Below are 25,088 nucleotides of genomic sequence, written 5' to 3' on the forward strand. Positions count from 1 at the left end.
GGTAAAAAATTATTATTTAATAAATGTCCGAGGGGTATTTGATGCGAATTCCTAAACTTAGTACCGAAATGGTTTGGCGGAACAAATTCTTTTATTTTGTGTAATGCAACACTGAATCGAGAGTGAAGAGAGAGAGAGAGAGAGAGAGAGAGAGAGGAATGATAGCAAAAGGGTAGCTACTTGATGACACAGTATTCATCCACTGCGCCCTCGGCTACTGGCCCCTGTAAACAATCCTACAACATACATGTATGCATTAGAGCGTTAACACTGCATACATTCGCACGGAAATGTCACAGACCTTTGACGTCTGAAAATTCCGTACACCCCGTGCAAAGCTTGTAAGATAACCTTCGCTTATGACGTCACTATCCGAGGTTGTCTTATCGCAGGGCTCTTTTTCTGCATGAATGAGGTCTACACAATCGCCAGTGGGAAAAGACCATCTTTATTACTGTAGCAGTTGATGTCGTTTAAATTAAATCAATGATTTAGTTTTGATGTATGATTACTTCCTGTCCATTATGCCACAGGCATGTAGTACAGCTTCTATGGTCCTCTTGTTTGACGTCTCTTCGAGAAGTTTTCATTCCTATTGAGACGTCACAAGCTGTAGGTGAAGTACTACACATTTAGACATAGCTTAGCATTTAGGGCCGTAGCAGTGCTGCGGAGACACATGACTTCCGTTTAAGGTCATATCCAAAAGACCTATGAATTTTACTTCTAAATACCAAGCGTTTGGCATACGAGCAATTACTACCAATATTTACGTTTTAGGTTTGCGGTTTTTTCCCTCTTTTCTATGGTTTCCAAAGTCTTGTTCCATTTTATCATCTTGGCTTCAATATCTCGAAGAACCCTAGCTTGAAAGACATCAAACTTGGTACACTGGTTCTACTAGGGAGTAGATGACCCATAAGATTTTTAGGTCACAAGGTAAAACTGGACATAATGTCTTCTGATTATTTTGAGAACCCTATGCTTGGCAGACATTAAACTTGGTACACAGGTTCCTCTTCAAGAGTAGATGTCCCCTATTGATACTGAGGCCAGAAGGAAAACTACTCCAGACAGAAAAATATTAGGTCAGAAGGTCAAACTACTATGGACATAGGAAGACATTGTCCACTCAATATCTTGAGAACACTCTTGACAGACATCTAACGTGGTACACTGGTACAGTCCAAGGAGTAGATGAACCCCATTGGCTTTGAGGTCACAAGATTAAATGTCAATCTACTCTAGACATAGGAAAATTTGTCCACTCAGTATTTCAGAACCCTTTGAAAACAGACATCAAACTTGGTACAATGTACCCCCTAAAGAGTAAATGACCCCCACTGGTTTTCGAGTCATAAGGTCAGAGGTTATTTGGAAATGTCTGCTCCGTATCTTGAGAGATCAAACTTAGTATCGTGGTTGCTGCTGACTAGTAAGTAACCCATATTTTCACTATCATTACATTCTAAATTTTAAAGTTGATCCTTCTCAATATAGCCACACAAGGACATACATGTATATATTTCTATTTAATTATCATTCACTATTTCAACATTTAAAATACATTTATCTAAAAAGTCCAACTTTGCTGTGGCAAAAACACTAAAAAGAAATTCTTAATTAGTACCTATCTACACAACAAAGACTATTTGGATTAAACAATCCCGATAACAAATTTAACAATCATACAACCAAACACAGATTTCTTTGAGATTACAATCTTATGATGAGTACAACATTTAAAAATAAAATCACAAATTAGCAGTCTACATTACATTTCTAGTATTAAATACAAGTTTTCATCACTTCTGATATAAGAGTCCTCACATTAGCCATATTGCATGCCCAGTCAATATGCCCGGTCAATACGGATCCATGATACAGGAAGAATGGTGTGGGTTCTGCACTCCTCTGTTCACAAATCGCTACGTACAGATGTAAGTTTAATGTATGTCTTTTTAAAGCAGATCTAATACATTAATTCAAACTTATAACAGGCAGGGCATGCATGTAAATTTGAACCTTTCAAGTTCAGAATCCATGTTAACATTGAAGAATTACAAACAAAGTACATGTAGTTTCTTCGTAAGATATTGACATAATCTTTGACCTTAGATCTGGTACTGGGTTGACATGAAAAATGGTGGTATATATCATTCTTTGTGTTATGAGATTCAGTAAAGTTTAACTCGAACAAAGAAAACAAATTATAATATACGTACAGGTACAATGAACAAAAACCACAAGTATACTAGCTTAAAGAAAATTCAAAGAAAAAAGTGAAAAAAATCGTCAAGTAATCAGAATAAAAAAATTCTCCAAATCAAAAATTTTCAAAACGCTGCCAGTGAGGATTGAAAACGAATCAAAAATTAAATTTAAAATGTAAAACAAATCTCTGTGTCAACAATACTTGCTAAAAAATTCACAAAACAGATTCTAAAATAAATTCTTATATTAATTAAGATATTTTTAATATCATGCAAAACCTACAATAAATAAACAATTCTGGTCAAATTTTAAACTCTGTACATACATGATTGTATGAAAACTAATGGTACATCACTCATCGTATATATCTTTATGTTTTGATGGACAGTAGAATACAGTTCAGTTTAAATTCATACAGAGAAGAAAGAAAAACAACGAAAATGACTTTACTCAAAACTATATACAGCATCCAATCATATATCTTTACTGCCTTACAAATAAAATGTAATTTAATTATTTTCTGACCCCTATTTGAAACATGTACTCAAAACTTTAAAAATGACACCTGAAACCTTTCTTCTTCATCCAAAACATGTCATCATGAGTCATACAATATTTATAAAGACACTCGATGTAAATACTGTGTCAACAACATGCTGCGTTTTGTCTGGACGGATACAGTAAAACGACACATAAGCTGCAATATTAAATAAAAATTAAGATCCTGAATTAAATATGTCTATTTCAGTATCACAGTTTCGCTTTAGCTACAGGGACATGCACTAATATTCATAATTGTCTTATCGAGAAGCAATGCCGTCCTTGCCCCAGAATTCCTGGGTGCGTTTTCTAGCTCTCTCGTAGACTTCTGACGCCAGAGAGCAGCTAGAGGCTACCGACCTCTCGGAGAGTGATAAACAGTCGTCCTCAATTCTGGGTACGACCATCCCTGAAAGTAATAAACAAAACAAATACAGTCAAACATTGCTAACTTGAACTTAGTGGGGCTGAGAAAAAACTTTGATATATCTGAAGATTCAAGATATTGTGGTTACAATACAATAAAGAAAGTGTAGTTGTGATATTAATGGTATCCGAGATATCGATGTTTGAGATAAGAAATTTCAACTACACAATTAATGTTAAGTGTATATATTTAATGTTATATATTTAGCTACATTTGATTGATGTGTACCAAGTCCATTGTATTCAAATTTTCAGAAATAAAGAAAACCGTGCTATTTTGATACATGCATATACATGTATATCACAAAAATGCACATTATTGAATAGTTTCAATCAACACAAGTATGTCATATGGTAATTACTTTAATGATAGGCTACACAATAGTTTGAAATAGAATGAATTATTGAATACAAGTAGTTATCATTAAGAACATCGATTCTGTTTACCTCCCTCAATGCCCCACGACATGGGTTTGTTATATGTCTGTCCGTAGCCCTCCTTAATGGCTTGCTGAGGTGTGAATTTGGTTGGCTTCTCGATTTTCCTTGCTGGTTTTTCATCACCACTGGATACTAAAAGAGAAATTAGGTTAGAAATAATTATAGTCACAAATCTGTCCAAAGTAAAATAGTCTTTCAGACATCAGACATTTTCTGTCAGTCGTGGTATATGTTGAGTGACCTTGACCTTTCACAATGACCTTGTTTGGCCTTTCTCCAAAAGTCATTTGCTTGTTACTTATTTGTGTGATGTATGATCAATATCTGTTCTGTTTAGGGATATGTTCTGAGTGACCTCAACTTTTTCAAAATAACTTTGGTCCAAAAGTCCCCTGTGCCAAAGAATATTTATTATGATCAACTTCTGATAAAAACTGTTGAGATAAGGAACATTTATATATTCTAAGTTACACCGACCTTTTCAAATTTACCTTTGGAGACCTTGGTCCATAAGTCCTTGTCTCAAGGATCATTTGTAATCAAATATATCAATTTCTGATGAAAAGTTTAGGAGATTTGAACTACATGTAAATTAACAAAATGTACACACCATCAGCTGTTTGTCGGAGCTTCGCTGGACTGTCTACAAACACTGTCTGCAGAGGCTGGTCAACACTGACATCATCGTCACGCAAGAAGTGGGTATCCTTAGACGGCTGGCCAAAAGTGGGTGTTGTTTCAATCGGACCCTTTTTAACATCATATGTCTGAAAGAGAACATAAGAACAGGTACTGTAAATAAGGAGGAAAAGGATTGCAGGAAATACATGTTCTAGGTAGCAGGTCAGAGATGGCATGGGTTGGGGGTCCAAATTTGGGACCTAAATTTATCTCAAAATCCTAAATTTTTGCAAGAAATGTCATGCAAATTTTCTTCAAGATGACAATATCACTGGAAACACAAACTGGAAATTGAAGTGGATGTTGTACGTCTTACTGAGGATTTCTCACAAGCAATCCAGAATGTGGAACTAAGAATTTGTTTCATCAAAACTAAAATGTGACTCTGAATTGTAAAAGCAATGGATTTTAAAATTCTGTCACATGACTATTAGCTTTTCTTTATTTTCATGTTACTCAATGATTTTTTACATAACCATATAATTTCTTTATGTAACAGTATAAAGTGATAAAATCACTTTAGGCTATTAAATCCCCAGAATATAAAACAAAATTAAACTCGTTAAAATGTAAAGCATAACTACCTTGGTTAGCGATTGACCTGCAGCAGGAACAAATTTATCACTGCTGACAACCGTGCTCACGTCATCATCGTAAACATCTGAAATTAACAGTCATATTGTCATTCATATCGCTATACTACATAATCATAATTCATATCCAGGATCAGGTACATGTATGAGGGAGTTGTCGCATGGTGTTGTTTTACATGAAATTTTTATTCGACTTGTCAATATCAGCTAAGATATATCGATTTGATGAATGCTTCACATGATAATATGGTTTTTCATTCTATCATAAATTAAACAATGCATATAAAATCACAGAGAATAGCACAATAAACCCAGCTGTTGTTCTAATGACAATTTTTTTTAAAAATATCATATACAAATTAAATGTCAAAAAGTAAAAAAAAAAATTATTGGGGAGTGTCTTGTTTGCAAGATAAAGTTACGACTGAAATCACAGAGGTAAAAATCACCGTCTGAGTCATGATGTAAAAATCACGCTCTGAATCATGATGTGAAAATGACGCTCTGAATCATGATGTAAAAATCACGCTCTGAATCATGATGTGAAAATGACGCTCTGAATCATGATGTAAAAATCACGCTCTGAATCATGATGTAAAAATCACGCTCTGAGTCATGATGTAAAAATCACGCTCTGAATCATGATGTAAAAATCACCGTCTGAGTCATGATGTGAAAATGACGCTCTGAATCATGATGTAAAAATCACCGTCTGAGTCATGATGTGAAAATGACGCTCTGAATCATGATGTAAAAATCACCGTCTGAGTCATGATGTGAAAATGACGCTCTGAATCATGATGTAAAAATCACGCTCTGAATCATGATGTAAAAATCACGCTCTGAGTCATGATGTAAAAATCACGCTCTGAGTCATGATGTAAAAATCACGCTCTGAATCATGATGTAAAAATCACCGTCTGAGTCATGATGTAAAAATCACGCTCTGAATCATGATGTAAAAATCACGCTCTGAATCATGATGTAAAAATGACGCTCTGAATCATGATGTGAAAATAACGCTCTGAATCATGATGTAAAAATGACGCTCTGAATCATGATGTGAAAATAACGCTCTGAATCATGATGTGAAAATGACGCTCTGAATCATGATGTAAAAATAATGCTCTGAATCATGATGTGAAAATCACGACTAGATTCACACAATAAAATCACCAACAAGACACAAATAATCGCCGCCAGTTACATAAAATAATTACCACCACCAGAATAACACCACTCATAACAGTAATTAGTTCATGACCTTTTTCTTTTACTAATATTAGATGTCATGATATGGAAATATTACCTTGTGGTGTGCACCATGATCTGCTGACCTTGACCTGAAGTTTTCTCTCTGGCCTTGGGGGTGAAGACAACATGGCCCCTCCCACAACAGGTGTGGTCCTGTCCAGGTGATGTCTGGTAGAAGAGGCACTCTTTGACCTCAGTTTGGGTGTAGGAATCCTGCCAATCTTTGAAGACTGTTTCAAGACAGGAGTTATGTCACTGTCAAACAAATAAACAAACATTTAAAAATAAATGTTTCCCAATGCAAACAAGAAATATATAAGCAGGGAAATTTATATAATTTTGTAAATCAGCTTCCATTAAAAACCCTTTGTACCACTTGCAAAAATATACCTTTGTGGTAGTGTTATATACATGGCATTCCTCTTACACTACCACATTTTCAATCTACTTTTATCACTACCTTGCCTCATCCTCTACTTTTACCCCGACCTTGCATCATTCTTTACTTTTACCCTTACCTTGCTTCATCCTCTTCTCTCTTCCTTCTACTTCTGAATTTCCCCCTCCCTCTTGTTTTTTCGTTCTTCTGAGTAAGCAGTTCTGATCTCCCAATGTCTGATCCCTCATATGCAACTAAAGAAATGTCATCTTCAGCCACCTCCCTGTAAAATGTTTAACACTGAAATTCAGCACAATGTCCTTAATATTCTTGGCATGCATATTTAGTTAGTGAATTTATTTATTCAATGTTATATGGTATAACAAAGTGAAGAGTTAGGATTCCTAGATTTTGCTAAACATACAGCAGAAATTCCCTACATGTATAAGTGTACATGAATGTTTGATGACACACTGCTAGCCAGTACACTAAACATACTAAGGATATTAAACACAATATTCATGTAATATTTCAGTTGAATATAATACATCCATATCAAATCCCCCGTATTCATCTTTACCCTAACCTATCATACCCTTACCTAGCCTCTTGTTCAATCTTTTGTGCCCCATTTGTACCCTTACCTAACTCTTGAATGTTCAATCTTTTGTGCCCTAATTTTACCCTTTCCTAGCCTCTTGTTCAACCTTTTGTGCCCTATTTTTACTCTTAACTAGCCTGTTGATTGATTTTTTTGTGCCCTTTACTTATCCTTACCAAGCCTCTTGTTTTTGTTGTTGTTGTTTTTTTTATAACTTTTTGTGCCCTATTTTTACCCTTACTTAGTCTCTTGTTTAACGTTTTGTGCCCCATTTTTACCCTTACCTAGCCTCTTCCTGCCATGCTGCCTTCTTTGCTCTTTTCTGTCTACCCCTCTGCACGGCTGTTAGGTCCAGATGTCTTTCTGATCTAAAGTCAGGTTTTCCTATTTCTTCATCTGAGCCTTCATGAGCCATCATTGAAACATCATCCCCACTTTTCTTTAACTTCTCCCTGTACATACAGAAATTATTGTATAAGTGTATACCGATACATTCCCTCTCCCTGTACCTATAGAAATTATTTTATAAGTGTATACCGATACATTCCCTCTCCCTGTACGTACAGAAATTATTGTATAACTGTATACCGACACATTCCTTCTCCCTGCATGTACGTATAGAAATTATTGTGTAACTGTATACCGATACATTCCCTCTCCCTGTACGTACAGAAATTATTGTATAACTGTATACCGACACATTCCTTCTCCCTGCATGTACGTATAGAAATTATTGTATAACTCTATACCGATACATTCCCTCTCCCTGTACGTACAGAAATTATTGTGTAACTGTATACCGATACATTCCCTCTTCCTGTACGTATAGAAATTATTGTATAACTATATACCGATACCATCCCTCTTCCTGTAGTATAGAAATTATTGTATAACTGTATACCGATACCATCCCTCTTCCTGTAGTATAGAAATTATTGTATAACTGTATACCGACAGTCCCTCACCCTGTATGTATAGAAATTACTGTATAACTGTATATCGATGCAGTCCCTTTCCCTGTATATATAGAAATTATTGTATAAGGTATTCAATGTATAACAATCATATTTCATATAAAAATTTTGATTACTGCTTGATTTATTTCACATAAAATTTTACGTTGAAGTCTATGGGAAGAGTACATTTTATCAAAATATTCTTTTAGAAAATATTTTCAAACAAATCTCTTGGTAAAAAGTTACATATGTCACTTTCTCTTTAACATGAAAATAGGAATTAAAATTCATAATTCATTGCACATATTTTTTTTCTTATTTTTACCAAGGGTGGACAACTCTTCAAAAAATCCCCAAGTACAAAAAGATTTACTCTAGTACATGTAATGTGAATTAAATCTACTTCACTCTCATCATTATTTAACTAACAATAAACATTTATTCTGATTTCAATCTTTCAAAATTGCTCATTATCCTTTCGTTGTACATTGAATACATTAATTGTATCTCTGAGGTTCCTTAAAAATTATCAACAGATGGCTGTATTATGATGATTATAAAGATAATGGAGAATCGTTCACTGCCCTGCAACTGAGATGTCCTTGTATGCAGGTTCTTTATAAGCAAGTTTCACTGTACATGTATAACAGAAGAATCTTGATACAATAATTTCAAATCAGACATACTTCAGTCGCATGCATTTGCTCTAGCCTTCATGCATGATCAGGGGTGGATCCAAGAAATTGTCAAAGGGTGGTGCTACATTAGTCCTTTTTTCCCCTCCTAATAAAGGCGGGTTGTTTGTAGCCCCCAAAATGACACAAAATATCGGGGTGGGGGGGGGGGTGTTTTCTTTCAATTATTTCAATCAAATGGGAGTGGGTGGGGGTGAAGTGGAGGTTGGGTTGCAACCACCGTAACCCCAACCCCCAACCCCCCCTAAATCCACCACTAATCATCATAACTACTTTATACAAGAGTTGAAATTAAAAACTCTATGAATGTAATGTTCAATATTGTTGCAATAGTTAAGTACATAAGCAAAGTATAACTGGAGTATACTTCATTTACACTTGTGTAAAGTAGAAGTTTCATATACTTGATATACTAAATTGCATATCAAATCAAAATACTTAAAAGTATTACTCTAAATATATGTGAAAGATATACTTTCATATGTTTGTGAGTATACTTCATGTAATATGAAAAGTATATTTAATTTCCATAAGGGAGACTAACATCTAAGTTTCTGCAATATCTATAATATGTCAATTTTAAGCTACGGGTTACATGTTGAATACTCCGGCTGTATATCAACTACAAGAATGCGTGACTATATGTAATAGATGATATGTGTGACTATGTATATATATATAGATGATATGTGTGACTATGTATATATATATATATATATAGATGATATGTGTGACTATGTATATATATATAGATGATATGTGTCACTATGTATATATATATATAGATGATATGTGTGACTATGTATGATATGTGTGACTATGTATATATATATATATATGATATGTGTGACTATGTATATATATATAGATGATATGTGTGACTATGTATATATATATAGATGATATGTGTCACTATGTATGATATGTGTGACTATGTATATATATATATATATGATATGTGTGACTATGTATATATATATATAGATGATATGTGTGACTATGTATATATATATAGATGATATGTGTGACTATGTATGATATGTGTGACTATGTATATATATATATATGATATGTGTGACTATGTATATATATATAGATGATATGTGTCACTATGTATGATATGTGTGACTATGTATATATATATATATATATATGATATGTGTGACTATGTATATATATATAGATGATATGTGTGACTATGTATATATATATATATATATATATATATATATATATATATATATATATATATAGACGATATGTGTCACTATGTATATATATATATAGATGATATGTGTGACTATGTATATATATATAGATGATATGTGTCACTATGTATGATATGTGTGACTATGTTTTTATATATATATATATATGATATGTGTGACTATGTATATATATATAGATGATATGTGTCACTATGTATATATATATATATATATATATATATATATATATATATATAGATGATATGTGTCACTATGTATATATATATATATAGATGATATATCAGATCTAAGGGCTCCTGGACTACATCTAACATCAACATACACTCTCTTTGATTTGACAGCTGCTTCGGTGGGGAGTTTCGTGCCCACTGTCTCGGTGGAGAGTTTCGTGCCCACTGTCTCGGTGGAGAGTTTTGTGCCCACTGTCTCGGTGGAGAGTTTCGTACCCACTTCCTTGGAATCCTTGCATTCTTTGCTGTCCATTTTCTGGTTCTGATTATTTTCAATGTTAAACTGTAGTGTGTCATTGTTTACTTTTTCAGGACCAGTGCTTTTGGTCAGTTCTTGAGGATTTTTAAAATTCAGTTTCTCAGGACAGAATAATTTGTTTTCCATCTGAGATATTCTGGTAATAGTTTTATCAGAATGAGAAACATTAGTCTGGTCTTGGAATTGTTTACTTGCTGTTTTGTGGGGAGAGATCTGGTTAGATTTGTCTTGGAATTGTTTACTTGCTGTTTTGTGGGGAGAGATCTGGGTAGATTTGTCTTTGCTTGCAGATTGTTTGTTCTCTGTTTTCTTGGGAAAGATTTCAATTTGATCAGATTTGCATTTGCTAGAGAATTGTGTACTTTCTAATTTGTCGGGGGAGGTTGTGCTCTGCTTCGATTTGTTTTTGTTTGCTGATGAGATTTGTGTTGGGTTTGCTTCCTTAATATCATTTTTATCATCAAAATTTTTCTCTTCAGCTATTTTCAACCTCTGCCTGAAAAGTCATGTAATAATAACTATATAGTTATTGTTTTAAAAATCTCTACTTTTACATTATGAGCAAGATCAACATGGCCTATGTCAAAAAAACAAGGAATTTAGCAACAATAGGATTAGATACAGGAACAAATTCACATATACACTTTCACAACATTATCAAATCTCTTTCAAGATCTTCACGTCACACAATCCAAACAGCAGAACTAAATCCCCAACAAACAAGAATATATAACAATACAAAAACTTACTGAGCTTGCAGTCTGACGCTCGCTCCAGACTCGAGTGAGAGCGCCGAGAGGGTGGTGGATCCACTGCGAGCTGTACTCAAGCTGTCCCAAGCCTGAGCTTGTTGAGCTATGAGCTGGACAAGGTGCTCGCGAGAGAAATGAGTACCTTGAGCTCGTTTCTTGTACTCAGATGCTTTACGACGCAACTCGATGACTTCGGCAAACCAGTTTGTCAAGGCTGGAGCACTCTCATCAGCTGGTCCACTCTGTGTGAGAAAACGGGACTTCATTTCTGTCATCTCTTTGGAGTTATTTCTCCACTAAACACAACGATTTATTAAAATTGACAAATACAGATTGCCTTAAATATATAACTACACAAACATCTCCCTCTCCGCCAACAGAATTCTGCAGATACAACTCATTTTCATATTATCCCAAAAGGTGAATGCAATTTTTTCAATACTTTTGCCCCAGAAATTTGTATGCCACAAAATTCCTGAGTATGAAATGCAAGAATACTAGTATTTGTATTTCCAAAAGTCTACCTGGATCGGAATATGAATATTGTTGAAAATGTTGAATGATAATGCAAAAAACACAATAGTGAGTACTGTAATTATTAGATTAACTAGGGGAGGAAGGGGGGGGGGGGGGGGGGGGGGGGGGGCTAAATTTTGTGGGTACTCATATATTTGTAAATTTCAAATCACAATAAAATATGCAGTTATTTAATTTTTCAATGTATACAAAAAGCTTATCCACGAGATTACATCCCAAAAGAACTGCAGAATCTTAACAATCCCAAAATTTGTCTCCCATGAATTTGAATGATAATGCAGTACATATGACAAGTCACAGATTGTAATACTATCAGAGTCAAACAAAATTCACTATAAATAGACATTGTGACTATCAATAAGCAAATCCTGTTTACAATAATTTCTTTTATAACTTTACAGTAGAACTTCAATAAAAATAAGTTAACACAATATTCATAAAAAACAAATGTATCTGATGTTATTCTGGTTTGATGGTAGTGATTTAGGTACATGTAAGTATTTGGAAAAAAAGAGTAAAATATTGTATATGTTTAAAAGAATTCTAAATGGCAGGTAGAGACATGCCAGGTCTTCAACAGAAAATTGTTGTTCATCTTTTCAAACGAGAGAAAATCACAGTGACCTTGGATGAATCATGATATTAATAGAAACACGAAATACTCCTTCATTGTAAATCATGACAAACATCACAAACAAGATGATGACTAACAGTTACGAATTTTCTTAATTTAAGAAATATGAATACTTCATTTATCTAATAATTATTATAGTATTCTAATAATTTTCCCCCCAATTCATTCCTACAATACACTTTGAATTCTTTTTCTACAATCAAATTACTGTACATCAGAGATCTTAAATTACATCTAAACACAGATATAAATGCTACACTCTCTTATTTATCTACTATCGATACAACTAGAAATTATATGAACAGCCTACCTTCCTGACTGACTTCTCTTCTGCTGCTTCCTAACAAGACAATCATGCTTTGTGGTATAGAATTGCAACAACTACATGCATGTACAACATTAGCCCTATGCAGTGCAAGCTACTGTAAACCGGCATATTAATGTGTCTTTATTTATCAAAGAGATGACAGCGGGGAAATGTAGTGCAGCCTACTGTAAACTGGCGTATGGTTTTATTTTTTAAATTCAAGAGATGACAAAGGGCAAAAGTACTTACAATATGAGCAGTAATTGTAAATGAGAAAATGTATACACGTTATAAACAAAAAAAAAATGATTGGTTCAATATGGCAAAATGACAAATTCATGATGGCAAATGAAAAAAATGACCGGTTCATGATGACAAAATGACTGGTTCATGATGACAAAATGACCGGTTCATGACAAAATGACTGGTTCATGATGACAGAATGACTGGTTCATGATGGCAAATGAAAAATATGACTGGTTCATGATGACAAAATGACTGGTTCATGATGACAAAATGAATGGTTCATGATGACAAAATGACTGATTCATGATGACAAAATGACTAGTTCATGACGACAGAATGACTGGTTCATGATGGCAAATGAAAAAAATGACTGGTTCATGAAGGAAAAAGACAAAATGGCTGATTCATGATGGCAAATGACAAAATGATTGATTCATGATGACAGAATGACTGGTTCATGATGCAAATGACAAAATGACCGGTTCATGATGGCAAATGAAAAAAATTGTGATGACCACTAAAAAATGACTGATTCTTGATGACAGATCTTATGAGAAAGGAGAGGGTGTTCGAAAAATTTGACAGATATTCCTCACTTGAAAATAGACGCTGGTTTACAGTGTAACTTTATCCCAACACTTCAAACTCACAATGAGAAAATAACAAATTTAGAATAATAACTGTTCATAAAATTGCATTTGGAACCATAGATCTAAATTCAAAAATCATTAGGAAGATGATTTTTGTCTTTTGGGCAAAGGAAATGAGGTAATATATACAAAATATAATATAAATAATAACGTGTTTCCTAGACATTTAAAAATGAACATACATTTTGTTGAAAATTTTGTATCAAATACATCAGTATCATTTTTCATCACAATATTTACAAGGGTGCATACAACCACAAATAACACATAGCCACACCAGGGGCGGATCAAGGAATTGCGGTTATGGGGGGCACCACTTTATGAGGCAGTGGGTCCAGGGCGAAGCCCCCAAAAGCTCCTGGATTTTACAGATTTTATGGGGCTTGAAATATTTCTCCTATTTAGTCATTTGTACCATTTTCTAACATTTTAAAAAGGTGAAATTAATAAAATGACCCAAATTTTAAGGTTTTTTTGAAAAACTTAAGTTCTCCCAATAAAGTAATTGACAGGAAATCAAAAGATTTTTGTCATTTATTTCTCCGAGAGTGGAAGAAATTATTGCTTCTTTTATCATTTAGTACATTTTCCAATACCGCAATTTACCTTAAATTTGAAAATTTGGGGGGGGGGGGGGCACCGGCTATATGCCCCCATCTAAATCTGCCACTGCACACAGTTGTTAGTCATACTTTTAGCCAAACATGAGAAACCCTAATTCACTCAAGACTTACCCTAGTGGGCTGTAGATGAGGGGGGTCAGCCCCATGCCACGCCCCGTCATACTGGTACTTGGTTGGAGACCGGAAGTTTGAGTAATATTCACTTCTTGGTCGCCTGAGTGGAAAAAAAAAAGATGTCAACAAGTTATTACATTCATTCCAGTTCACCAGTACAAACTAAATACTGTAAAGCCGGTTTTTTATAGGGACACAAATTTTATGAGTTTGGGTCTTCAAGGTATACCATTACTTTTGGTGGATAAAATTTTGGTAAACTCACTTCTATTTATCTATACAGTTTATATGTACATGTATTGTGATATACTTAAATTAATTTTTCGTTTGGTGAACCTTTAAAAATCGCTAAAATAGGCCAAAATTACATGTATATAAAATGATGATGATATGGTAACTTTTCTATCAGTCTGAGAATCTTCAGGATACTTTCAATAATATTGAGTCAGACACAAGTTCCCACATCTTCCCAATTTACATCACACAATTTTCAAATCAGAAATTCAAGAACATTCAAGGGAAAAACAGTCCATTCTCGGATCTAAACAGTCCATTCTCGAATCTAAACAGTCCATTCTCGAATCTAAACAGTCCATTCTCGGATCTGTTTCGTTTTTGGACTTACTTCAGTTGTCCTTGGTTAATTGGTGGGGGAGGGGGCACCTCTTTAGTTTCACCCTGTAGTTCTGATTCAATGGTCTGTCTCTTGTTGTCTGACGATATGACAGGACCACTGCCAGCAGGGGGTCTCTTGTCCACTCGTACAGCTAAAGTCAGAGTGTCAAATCGTATGAGAATTTATTTTACCAATAAAATAATGTAATTATTGCTACATACGCAAAATAAAGCACATTGACTGCCAGTAAAATACTCTCACAATGACACAGAATGTTTCTGACAGTGATTAGAATGCAGAAATTTACAGAGATTCCCATCAACAAAATACGTACATCCTGTGCTTTTAGTTCTTCGAACCTGAAATAACAACATGCAAAAGATGGTTAAAATCAGCATTTGAATTATTGTACGATACCAGAAACTAGCATTTCAAAACCATTGAATTTCATAATAAGGGCCCTCATACTGCAAACTTTAAAAATTTCCACAAACTTGGAGAGTCTCGAATGCAGCAAATGTTTATTAATCTTGTAAATTTCAACGTTTAAGAATAATCAGATTGCATCCGTATACATTAAAGGCAGTTTGACATATCATTATTCTGTAAGTGCTTTACCTTTGACCTCTGTTTTTCTGTCCTTGGGACGGCCTTGAGGTCATCACTACTGACAGGAGCGGCATGGTGCTGCTTGAACTGGGCCGCGTATTCGCTGTCCTTGATAAACGTCTTCTGGGGAGGAATCAGGGCAGGATTGCTGTTGTATACAACCTGTTGGATGAAAACGGTACAGATTAGAAAAGTTTGATACCATAGAGGTTTTGTACTGCTCGCTTATTTTATACCGCTTATAATTTTTCTTTTAAAAAACAAATGATTTAATACTTCATATATCTATATATTCTTTGGAGATTATTATTCAAAAATGAAATTTAATATAAAAGATACAAGTCTTAGACCAATTCCATTTCCATGCTGAATATGTTGGAATTTCCTTACAACACAGAAGTAAACATCATCAGAAGAAGATTACAGTTTGGATGAGAAAGCAAATAACGATGCAGTGTATGAATCTAACTGTAAGCCGTGATACAATCAAGACTGAGTATAAATCACGTAAAACCAGGGAGGAAAAGCCGTGATACAATCAAGACTGAGTATAAATCACGTAAAACCAGGGAGGCAAAGCCGTGATACAATCAAGACTGAGTATAAATCACGTAAAACCAGGGAGGCAAAGCCGTGATACAATCAAGACCGAGTATAAATCACGTAAAACCAGGGAGGCAATATACAGTTTTTGAAAAAATACAAGTAATTATGCATTGAATTTGCTAAGTATTTTCATAGGCTAAGTGTCAAATTTGTAAACTCTCGGTGATTAAAAAGACTTTAACTGTTGACTCACAAAGAGGGGTGATGGGGATCCTCAAGGGTGGTGAAAATCTAATGATTGTCTTCTTTCTATCATTTCATAGATCTGAGAACATGTGTGATATCTTTCCAAGGAACTATCATTACCAACATTCATTCACAATATCTGTCAACTCTGAGAGAACTAGTATTACCCTCATCATTCACAATATCTGTCAACTCTGAGAGAACTAGTATTACCCTCATCATTCACAATATCTGTCAACTCTGAGAGAACTAGTATTACCCTCATCATTTACAATATCTGTCAACTCTGAGAGAACCGGTATTACCCTCATCATTCACAATATCTGTCAACTCTGAGAGAACTAGTATTACCCTCATCATTCACAATATCTGTCAACTCTGAGAGAACTAGTATTACCCTCATCATTCACAATATCTGTCAACTCTGAGAGAACTAGTATTACCCTCATTGTCTATATTTGTAAATCTTGTATCAAGTTAATATACCTTTTCATTAATCCTATACTTCTTAACAATCCTTATGGACATTAAAGACAATACATAAGTAATACAGAGAATATAAATCTACTTCAAACTCCAGTATTCTGTATCAATATCATTACATAATCCCACTAACATGTTAATCTATCTATCAGAGTAAATCATAGGAGATAAATGTATATATAATGAACTGGGAATTCAACTAACATACAAGTATTAGTATAAACTGGAGAAAAGGAACTACCATCCACATACAGTATCACATGTGTAGTACGCTATCACAGCTGAACACGATATCACAGCTGAACATGTGTAGTACGATATTACAGCTGAACATGTGTAGTACAACATCACAGCTGAACATGTGTAGTACAACATCACAGCTGAACATGTGTAGTATGATATCACAGCTGAACATGTGTAGTATGATATCACAGTTGAACATGTGTAGTACAACATCACAGTTGAACATGTGTAGTATGATATCACAGCTGAACATGTGTAGTATGATATCACAGCTGAACATGTGTAGTATGATATCACAGCTGAACATGTGTAGTATGATATCACAGCTGAACATGTGTAGTATGATATCACAGCTGAACATGTGTAGTATGATATCACAGCTGAACATGTGTAGTACAACATCACAGCTGAACATGTGTAGTATGATATCACAGCTGAACATGTGTAGTATGATATCACAGCTGAACATGTGTAGTATGATATCACAGCTGAACATGTGTAGTATGATATCACAGCTGAACATGTCTAGTACAACATCACAGCTGAACATGTGTAGTACAACATCACAACTGAACATGTCTAGTACAACATCACAGCTGAACATGTGTAGTATGATATCACAGCTGAACATGTGTAGTATGATATCACAGCTGAACATGTGTAGTACAACATCACAGCTGAACATGTGTAGTATGATATCACAGCTGAACATGTGTAGTATGATATCACAGCTGAACATGTGTAGTATGATATCACAGCTGAACATGTGTAGTATGATATCACAGCTGAACATGTGTAGTACGACATCACAGTTGAACATGTGTAGTATGATATCACAGCTGAACATGTGTAGTATGATATCACAGCTGAACATGTGTAGTATGATATCACAGCTGAACATGTGTAGTATGATATCACAGCTGAACATGTGTAGTATGATATCACAGCTGAACATGTTTAATATGATATCACAGCTGAACATGTTTAATACGGTATCACAGCTGTTGATGTCTAGTATGAATAACATCACAATTGAACAATAGTTAAGTCCATTGAATTTCCCAGAAAGTACAAATGAACTTATGATAAAATGAACTGAATTAGTCAGTACACGTTTTACTGTATGTTTATGATATGACCCTGTAGATAGTCATGCAGAGAAGAACATCCAGAGCATGCAGTCTGTGTAATATTGTAACTATACAGCACCTTATTTTTACTCTCTGATGCAACAACTGCCTAGGGTAAGTAAAACAAACATAAAAGCAATCTTCCAAGAAGAATTCTGACAAAGTTTGACATTTATGTAATGTACATGAATATTTGGGTATTGCACGGGATGATATAAATTATATTAGTATATGAGTAAAAACAATAATAAAATGGAACTGTAGCTGTAATTCCAACAATCAAATCAATTAGTAGAGTTTCTAATTTATGTACAATTTCCTTTACTTTTCATGACTCAGTTCATTCTGCATATTCATGACAAAGTTAAGTACATGTGACCTTCCAACAGTGATCAATCTCCATGCAGAGTCGAACATATCATAAACAATCAATATTTAGTAGTATGTATGGATCATTCAGGATAAATATGCACTTAAATCAGGATGACTATAATATCAGTATTTTTCTACATGACAATTTTTTTTTTTTTACATTTTGGTAGATAGAAAACTTAATTATCACATGATTACTGTTAACACAAAACAACAAGTCAAGCTGGAACTGAGAATGGGACATGCTCCTTTTACTTTTCAGAAATTTTGCTTAATATACATGTAGAATATATTAGTGACAATTTTGAAATTGTTTTCGAGTGTTTTGCCTTGTCCCCCCCCCCCCCCCCCCCCCCCCCTCCTCAATCATTTGTCTCTGACGCTTTAGTATAGCTTTCCATGGGCCTCAACACACAAAGCGATTAATTACCTGTTCAGCGGCTAACATCGGGGAAGCTTTAGCACCACTTTTCCACTCAAAAGCCTTCTGGTATTCGGAGAACTTGTGTCGTCTTGGTCGAGGGGCTGAAACCCCAGTCTTGTACCTCAAGGAATAGTCAGCCTGCACCGGAGAGAAGTTTAATAATAAAATGTGCATTACCAGTGTTTAAATTTTGTTTTTCCCGTTTTTCCCTAACAAAATGATACAATTTTGTAGTTTCAGTGTATTGCACAACTTAAAATAGATGTGATAAAATGTTGTTTCGTAAAGATGTGAATTTTGTGAAGTGATTATAATTATTATAGAGTTCAAAGCAACTGACAGGCAGAGAGACAGACAAAGTGATCCCTTTATAATATAACATCCATAACAGACAAAACAACGAAGACCATTCTAAACTTTTCCATGAATGATCGTAGTAACAGGATTTCCTACACAAGACTACATACATTATATGTGTGTGATAAAGGCTTTACACCCTAAAATTAACATTCATGATTCTGTTTAAAAATTAAGTGAATTCTGTGTAAGATTTGCGATGCAACCGAGTCATTATTTTCCACTTGCTATAAATGACGTAGAACCTGAGTCACCTCGGCTGTTATTCTCGATTTGATCAAAATGACGCAGAACCTCAAACATGATATTTTGCTGCTACTATTGATATTTAGAGATAAAAATGGCTTTTTGTCATGCTACTTTTTTCTTCTTGGACAAATTTGACACCCTAGATGTATCTTTGTAGTACACACATCTGATAGAACAACTTTGTTCTCCAATACTGTGCTCTATGTTTCCTGGAAGAAAAACGTTCTCAAATGGCGCATTAGCGCTGCATTTCACTAGAAATGAGAAACTGAATCACTTTATATGCTATGTATACTCGAAATGACCGACGTACTAATATTAGACAAATTATGTAAAACTGTATTGAATGAGAATAAGATTATGTGGGGGCGCAGGAAGGCCTTTATCGTATATAGAGTCCTTTTCCGACATTCAAATTTTAAAAAAACAACACATACTGGAGCCTCTGGAGCCGAGTCAGCAACACCCTTGTCGAGGTTTGTCTGAGCAAACTCGTTCATGCTCCCGATATCCTTGTCCTTGGCCCAGGCCTTGACCGCTGACTCCATGCGGTTCTCTTTGATAGTTTTACTGTACTTCTCCTTACTTTCCCTGAGTTTACTGGGGACTGCCTTTCTCTCGCCTTCCTTGTCTAGCTTACTGAATTTCTCCCTCAGGGCTGCCTGTCTCTCGCCTTCCTTGTCTAGCTTAATGAATTTCTCTCTCAGGGCTGCCTCCTTCTCCTTCAGGGCTATTTCCTTATATAAACTAGAGCTTTCGTTTTTCTCCTTCCTCGGGGTTAGTGGTGTACTGGGTTGTTCTTCAGCCTTTGACCTCTGTCGGAATTTTGACGTGTCTACAAATGGGGCATGTGTTTGTCTGAAATCCCCTCGGTTTTCTTTCTTCTAAAATACAAATAAAACCAGTGTGTATTTGAACAATAACTATGTGAATGAGTATTATTTTGAATTCTGTATTCAATGCAAAATTCAATTTTATGCATCTTTATTACATAAAAGATGTATTTAAATTCTCTGTTCGAAATTTCAGTCTGCCCACATACCCAATACGTACTAAATCTAGAGCAAAATAATGTACAAAGTTTACTTTGCATTAGCCAACTTGACACTTTTTTTTTTTTTGAACATCAATTCTGCATGCAGGCTTGCTGGTTTGTTGCAGCTGACAGATTTTTATATTAATAAGCCCTGCTAATCCATCTGATTTTTTTCTGAGATTCGTGCACTGGTAATAGTATTACAAAGTTTTAACCATAGATGCGCCGACTGTATTTATTAAAAAAATAAAGTTCATTTTTGAAAATACGTGAATTAAGATATGAACTTGCAAAGCTACACATATTGACAGGTTTTTTTATGAAGATCGTTAGTGTTCCAAGAAAAGTATGCTGTTCACTCCCTTGTGTATTTTTAAAAATAAATTAAATTTTTTGTATAAATTTACATTCTACTTTCATTGCTGTAGGCATTCCCAGCCACTAAAATAGATGTGCTATTAATACTGTATCTATGAAGATTTATGCATGCATTGTTCACAACTGCCATGCATTCATGAGGAAATGGCTATCATTACAATTTGTAAAGGTATCAAATGCGAAACCATTGGAAACTCTGACTTTTGATACAGAAATAAGCTCCATTATAACCATGAATACGAGTGATTGTCCTCATTTCTCAATTATCAAATGAATGGAGATTTTTTGTCTACCTCAATGGTGCATTTAAACGACAAGTTAAATATGAAAATGGGTGTACCTGAAGCCTTTGCTGTTTGGGAGGGGATGCCTCTCGGAGCGGGTGACTCTGTCGCGCTTTAGATTTATAGCGGACATTCTCCATGAATTTGTCATTCCGTCCCAGCAAAGCATATTCATCTGAGGCAGAGTCTGGGAACTGGTTAAAATCAGTGCTTAAACTTGTAGGGGGGCCTGTACATCGTTTCTTCCTCTGCAATGGCGGCTCAATTGTTAGACCTGTGGTTTTAAATGAAATTCAGGACTGAAATGGCTTCATTACAGAGGTATATGTAACACTTATGTATATAAATTACATTGTACTTGTGCGCTCAAAAAAATTGAAGAATGCTATTTGAACTGCTACATGTATTACACTAAGGAAGATTGAATCAAATTTACATGCGTAAAATTTCTGCAGATAAAAGTCAATTTTCAAAAAGAATTTATCTATATTTGCTATGTTGTATAATGCGCTAAATATATATATATATACAATATGTAAATATTCAATTCATATTTCTGTTTAACAATATTAAAGAAAACTTTCAAAACTTATAACAGTTCACAAATGACATACATGCATGTACGTATATTGTTTTTTGTTGTTGAATGATATTGCAGGGACTCCTCTGACAACAGTGATACATGCACACATCCACATGTGTTCATGCACACATGAACTGCAGTATTATTACACATATATATAGCTGATACTGATATACATATCAAACTGGCTATAACATCCCGACACCACGACAATACCTAGCTTAGTGGACTCCTTCCCTGCCGGATCCACAACCTGCTCAGGGAGAGGATGGAAGGAGGCACTTTTCTTGGATTGTAAGGGCAGATAATTCTGCTTATACTCTGTCTACAATGCACAAGTAATAGATCCTAGCATGCATGATTCATCTACAGTATGAAAACCAAATACCCAATGGGCTAAGGGGCAAGATCAAAAGTTTAATGTACGGAAAAAAAACCTCTAAATTTATGATATGTTTATCAACCCCACCCCCTCCCCTTAAAATAATCAAAATATGATGAGTATTAATCCAAACTGATTATCACTCCAAACTGATTAATATCAAGTTCAAATACTAATTAATAACACTCCATATATATAGATCTTCCTATAAATGTGTATTTACTACTGGGAGTGCATATACATTTAAAGTCTTTGAATATACATTTCAAATGTTAATTTATTCCCCCCAAAAATCATGTACCAAAAACTTATGGGAGTTTTTAACCAACAAGCCCCCCCCCCCCCCCCCCCCCCCCCCCCCCCCCCCCCCCCTTTGCCAAACAACTTGAATTTATAATTTTATCCAACATTGATCTTTTGATCTCATCCCTAATTCCATGACACATTGACAAAAATATAATACATGTACACTGTCACACCACAAGCTGATGAAGTAAACATGCATGGATCAGTTCTACTGTGCCACTGATGTTGAATTATGCTAGTGTAATTCTTGGTTTTTTCTCACAATCAAACTTTTACTATAAGGACTGATTTACTTACCATGAATACTGATAGACTGTGGTCCATGACATACTCTCCAGTGATTTTTCTACATTTTTTACAAGGGTCCTGTGGCTTTCGAATTGGGAAAAACTGTCGACATTTCAGTCAAATTGGGAAAAATTAATTTTATCTTAGTTAAGTTTTAAATTCATATCAAACATTACATTGTCTTTATTTTACACATCTAATTTTCTTTAACCTTCTAAAATTTACAACTATTCTATCCAAATCATCATTCCCATAACTCTTTGTTAAGTCTTATGTATATAATTCACATCGAATGTTTATTTTTTTTCAAATATGTTTTCCTTTCATAATTTTATTATTGGGAAAAATGCAAGCTAAATTGGGGGAAAATTGGCAATTTTTAGGAGGGGAAAGGGCTGAAATTCGGACCCAAAATGGGCCTTAAAAAATCACTGCTCTCTTTTAATAATAAATCAGTATGTAGGCCACAGACGGTACATTGCATATATACATGACATTGTATACTTTATAATAGTGAATTACTCTAGCATGGCCATATTTTTCAGTTACAGTTTTGACAGGTTTTATGAATACTAGTATATGAGCATGAATATGAATAGTACATAGAACATGACATCAGCATAATGGGAAAGAGTGAGAATACATAACTATATAAGTGATGAGTAAAATACATGGTTACTGTCTTGACCCCCAGTACAGGTGATATTTGGGCGAGGTTAAGGAAGTCACTTAAATTGCCAATCCCTCTTAAACCTTACAACCTATGCCCAAATATCAGCTATATTTCAAGACAGTATTAAACTATGTATTTTGTTTATCCTGCAACACAATATTAAGACAACTAAAACTAATTTCTTATCGAAAACTGCAAATTTCAAATTAGAAATGTAAAATAGAAGTATTCTCACTGAAATGTCACAAAGTAAACTTTAAAAAAATGCAACATCACAGTAAAATAGAATGCTCAAGGCTATATTACATTATCAACAGAATATAGCTTTAGTTTAGTTGGGTCAGTACAGAGTTGCAGGATAAATGTAAATACAAGCATGTCCAGCATGGAGCAGCCCCTAGAGTAAACATTCACCATTCATTAAGATTTAATAAGTATACCAAGTTCTACAGAACAACAGCCTGCTGCTGGCGCCATCTGCTCTAAGGAAGGCTCAAAGTTCTTACTCCTGTACGAATCTTGCCATTTAAAATTCCGGTTATATTCAGATTTACCCTGGTACAAAAAGGATCATCAGTTTTATTTTGCACAATGTGTCAAAATCTAGCAGAGAACCATTTCTATATAGTGAAAACTCTGTCATTACCTTTTCAAAGTCAAAAGATCTTACACATTATCTCTAGACAACAATATTGTTTACTTATTTAAGTAAAACCAATTAAGATGTGGGTTGTACATGTATGCAATTTTCATTTCAACAAAAGAAGAATTGTAACTACTAATCTGAGATTAGAACAAAGGCTTATTTTTAAATCCCAGGTCTCTATTCAACGTTACAGTCAAGAGTCGCCTATACATGTCACAAAACACCACGTGTCATAAATAAAACACATTCCTGCATAAAGCACACAAATATAAAAGCAAAACTTACAGATATATTCAATTTCTTAATCTGCATCTTCAAGAAAATTTCAATATTGGCCCACTGTCTGATAAAGCTGATGGATTAAATTTATAATGATTGCCGCTTCCTTGGGATATGTTTGAACTTGTTTACACTTGTACAGTGTTATAGGTCGGAAGTGGTGGAGGGAAGATAACACTTTTAAAGGACCATGATAACATCATCAATAGGGCACAATTTATTTAATTATCCCAAACTTATCTTTCCACACATTTTATTCAGACAAATAAAACCTTTATACAGAAAACCGATACGTCAAAATTGATTTTGATATCGTTTGAATTGCACAGCTCAGGTGCACAAACCGTGAATGATAATCAATTAATAGTTATATCATATTATCTGTATTTAAAGCATATAATCTTCTTCTTACCTTAAAATGCACAGGCATTTTAAACCTAAATTAACGATGCTTCAAAAAATTCTCGAAGCAGAAAATTTTCAAATGTTACTTTTGTTTACGTTTCAGCACAATCCATTTCCGGTGCAACCAAAGAACGCATGCGTACTTCAAAAACGAAAGTAAAACTACATCTATAAACATTTACGACAGAACAA

At 34.5% G+C, this 25,088-nt stretch overlaps 1 protein-coding gene across 9 annotated transcripts; it reads right to left on the reverse strand.

Annotated features, from left to right (window-relative positions):
* Positions 1–1,517: 1,517 nt before the first annotated feature.
* On the reverse strand, positions 1,518–25,040 carry LOC125657201 (nuclear protein MDM1-like). 9 transcript variants are annotated; one of them, XM_056144294.1, is made up of 20 exons: positions 24,904–25,040; positions 22,134–22,242; positions 21,391–21,608; positions 20,074–20,520; positions 19,037–19,168; positions 18,314–18,343; positions 15,596–15,748; positions 15,312–15,336; positions 14,987–15,128; positions 14,359–14,461; positions 12,732–12,761; positions 11,248–11,492; positions 10,332–10,994; positions 7,414–7,581; positions 6,668–6,811; positions 6,205–6,404; positions 4,887–4,963; positions 4,232–4,388; positions 3,628–3,753; positions 1,518–3,163 (listed from the first exon to the last, which is right to left on the reverse strand). In XM_056144294.1, exons 1-20 carry the CDS (start codon positions 24,919–24,921, stop codon positions 3,015–3,017), a joined length of 3,336 nt encoding a protein of 1,111 aa, XP_056000269.1. In that variant the 5' UTR covers positions 24,922–25,040; the 3' UTR covers positions 1,518–3,014. The 9 variants fall into 9 exon arrangements, with proteins under 9 accessions (XP_056000269.1, XP_056000268.1, XP_056000267.1 ...); XM_056144293.1 differs by lacking the exon at positions 22,134–22,242 and adding an exon at positions 24,007–24,121 and having other exon boundaries at positions 24,904–25,029; XM_056144292.1 differs by lacking the exon at positions 24,904–25,040 and adding an exon at positions 24,498–24,673.
* Between the last annotated feature and the right edge of the window lie 48 nt (positions 25,041–25,088).

Source organism: Ostrea edulis, chromosome 7 (genome assembly GCF_947568905.1).
Source record: "Ostrea edulis chromosome 7, xbOstEdul1.1, whole genome shotgun sequence".
NCBI lineage: Eukaryota > Metazoa > Mollusca > Bivalvia > Ostreida > Ostreidae > Ostrea > Ostrea edulis.

Bases quoted from the DNA above. Each gene is read 5' to 3' on its own strand.
- LOC125657201 (XM_056144292.1), bottom strand. From the start codon at position 24,524: ATGCAGATTAAGAAATTGAATATATCT. The intron at 4,964-6,204 runs GTAATATTTCCA...TGTTAATTTCAG, and splicing joins ATCATGGTGCACACCACAAG to ATGTTTACGATGATGACGTG. The intron at 4,389-4,886 runs GTAGTTATGCTT...GTTCTCTTTCAG, and splicing joins CAGGTCAATCGCTAACCAAG to ACATATGATGTTAAAAAGGG.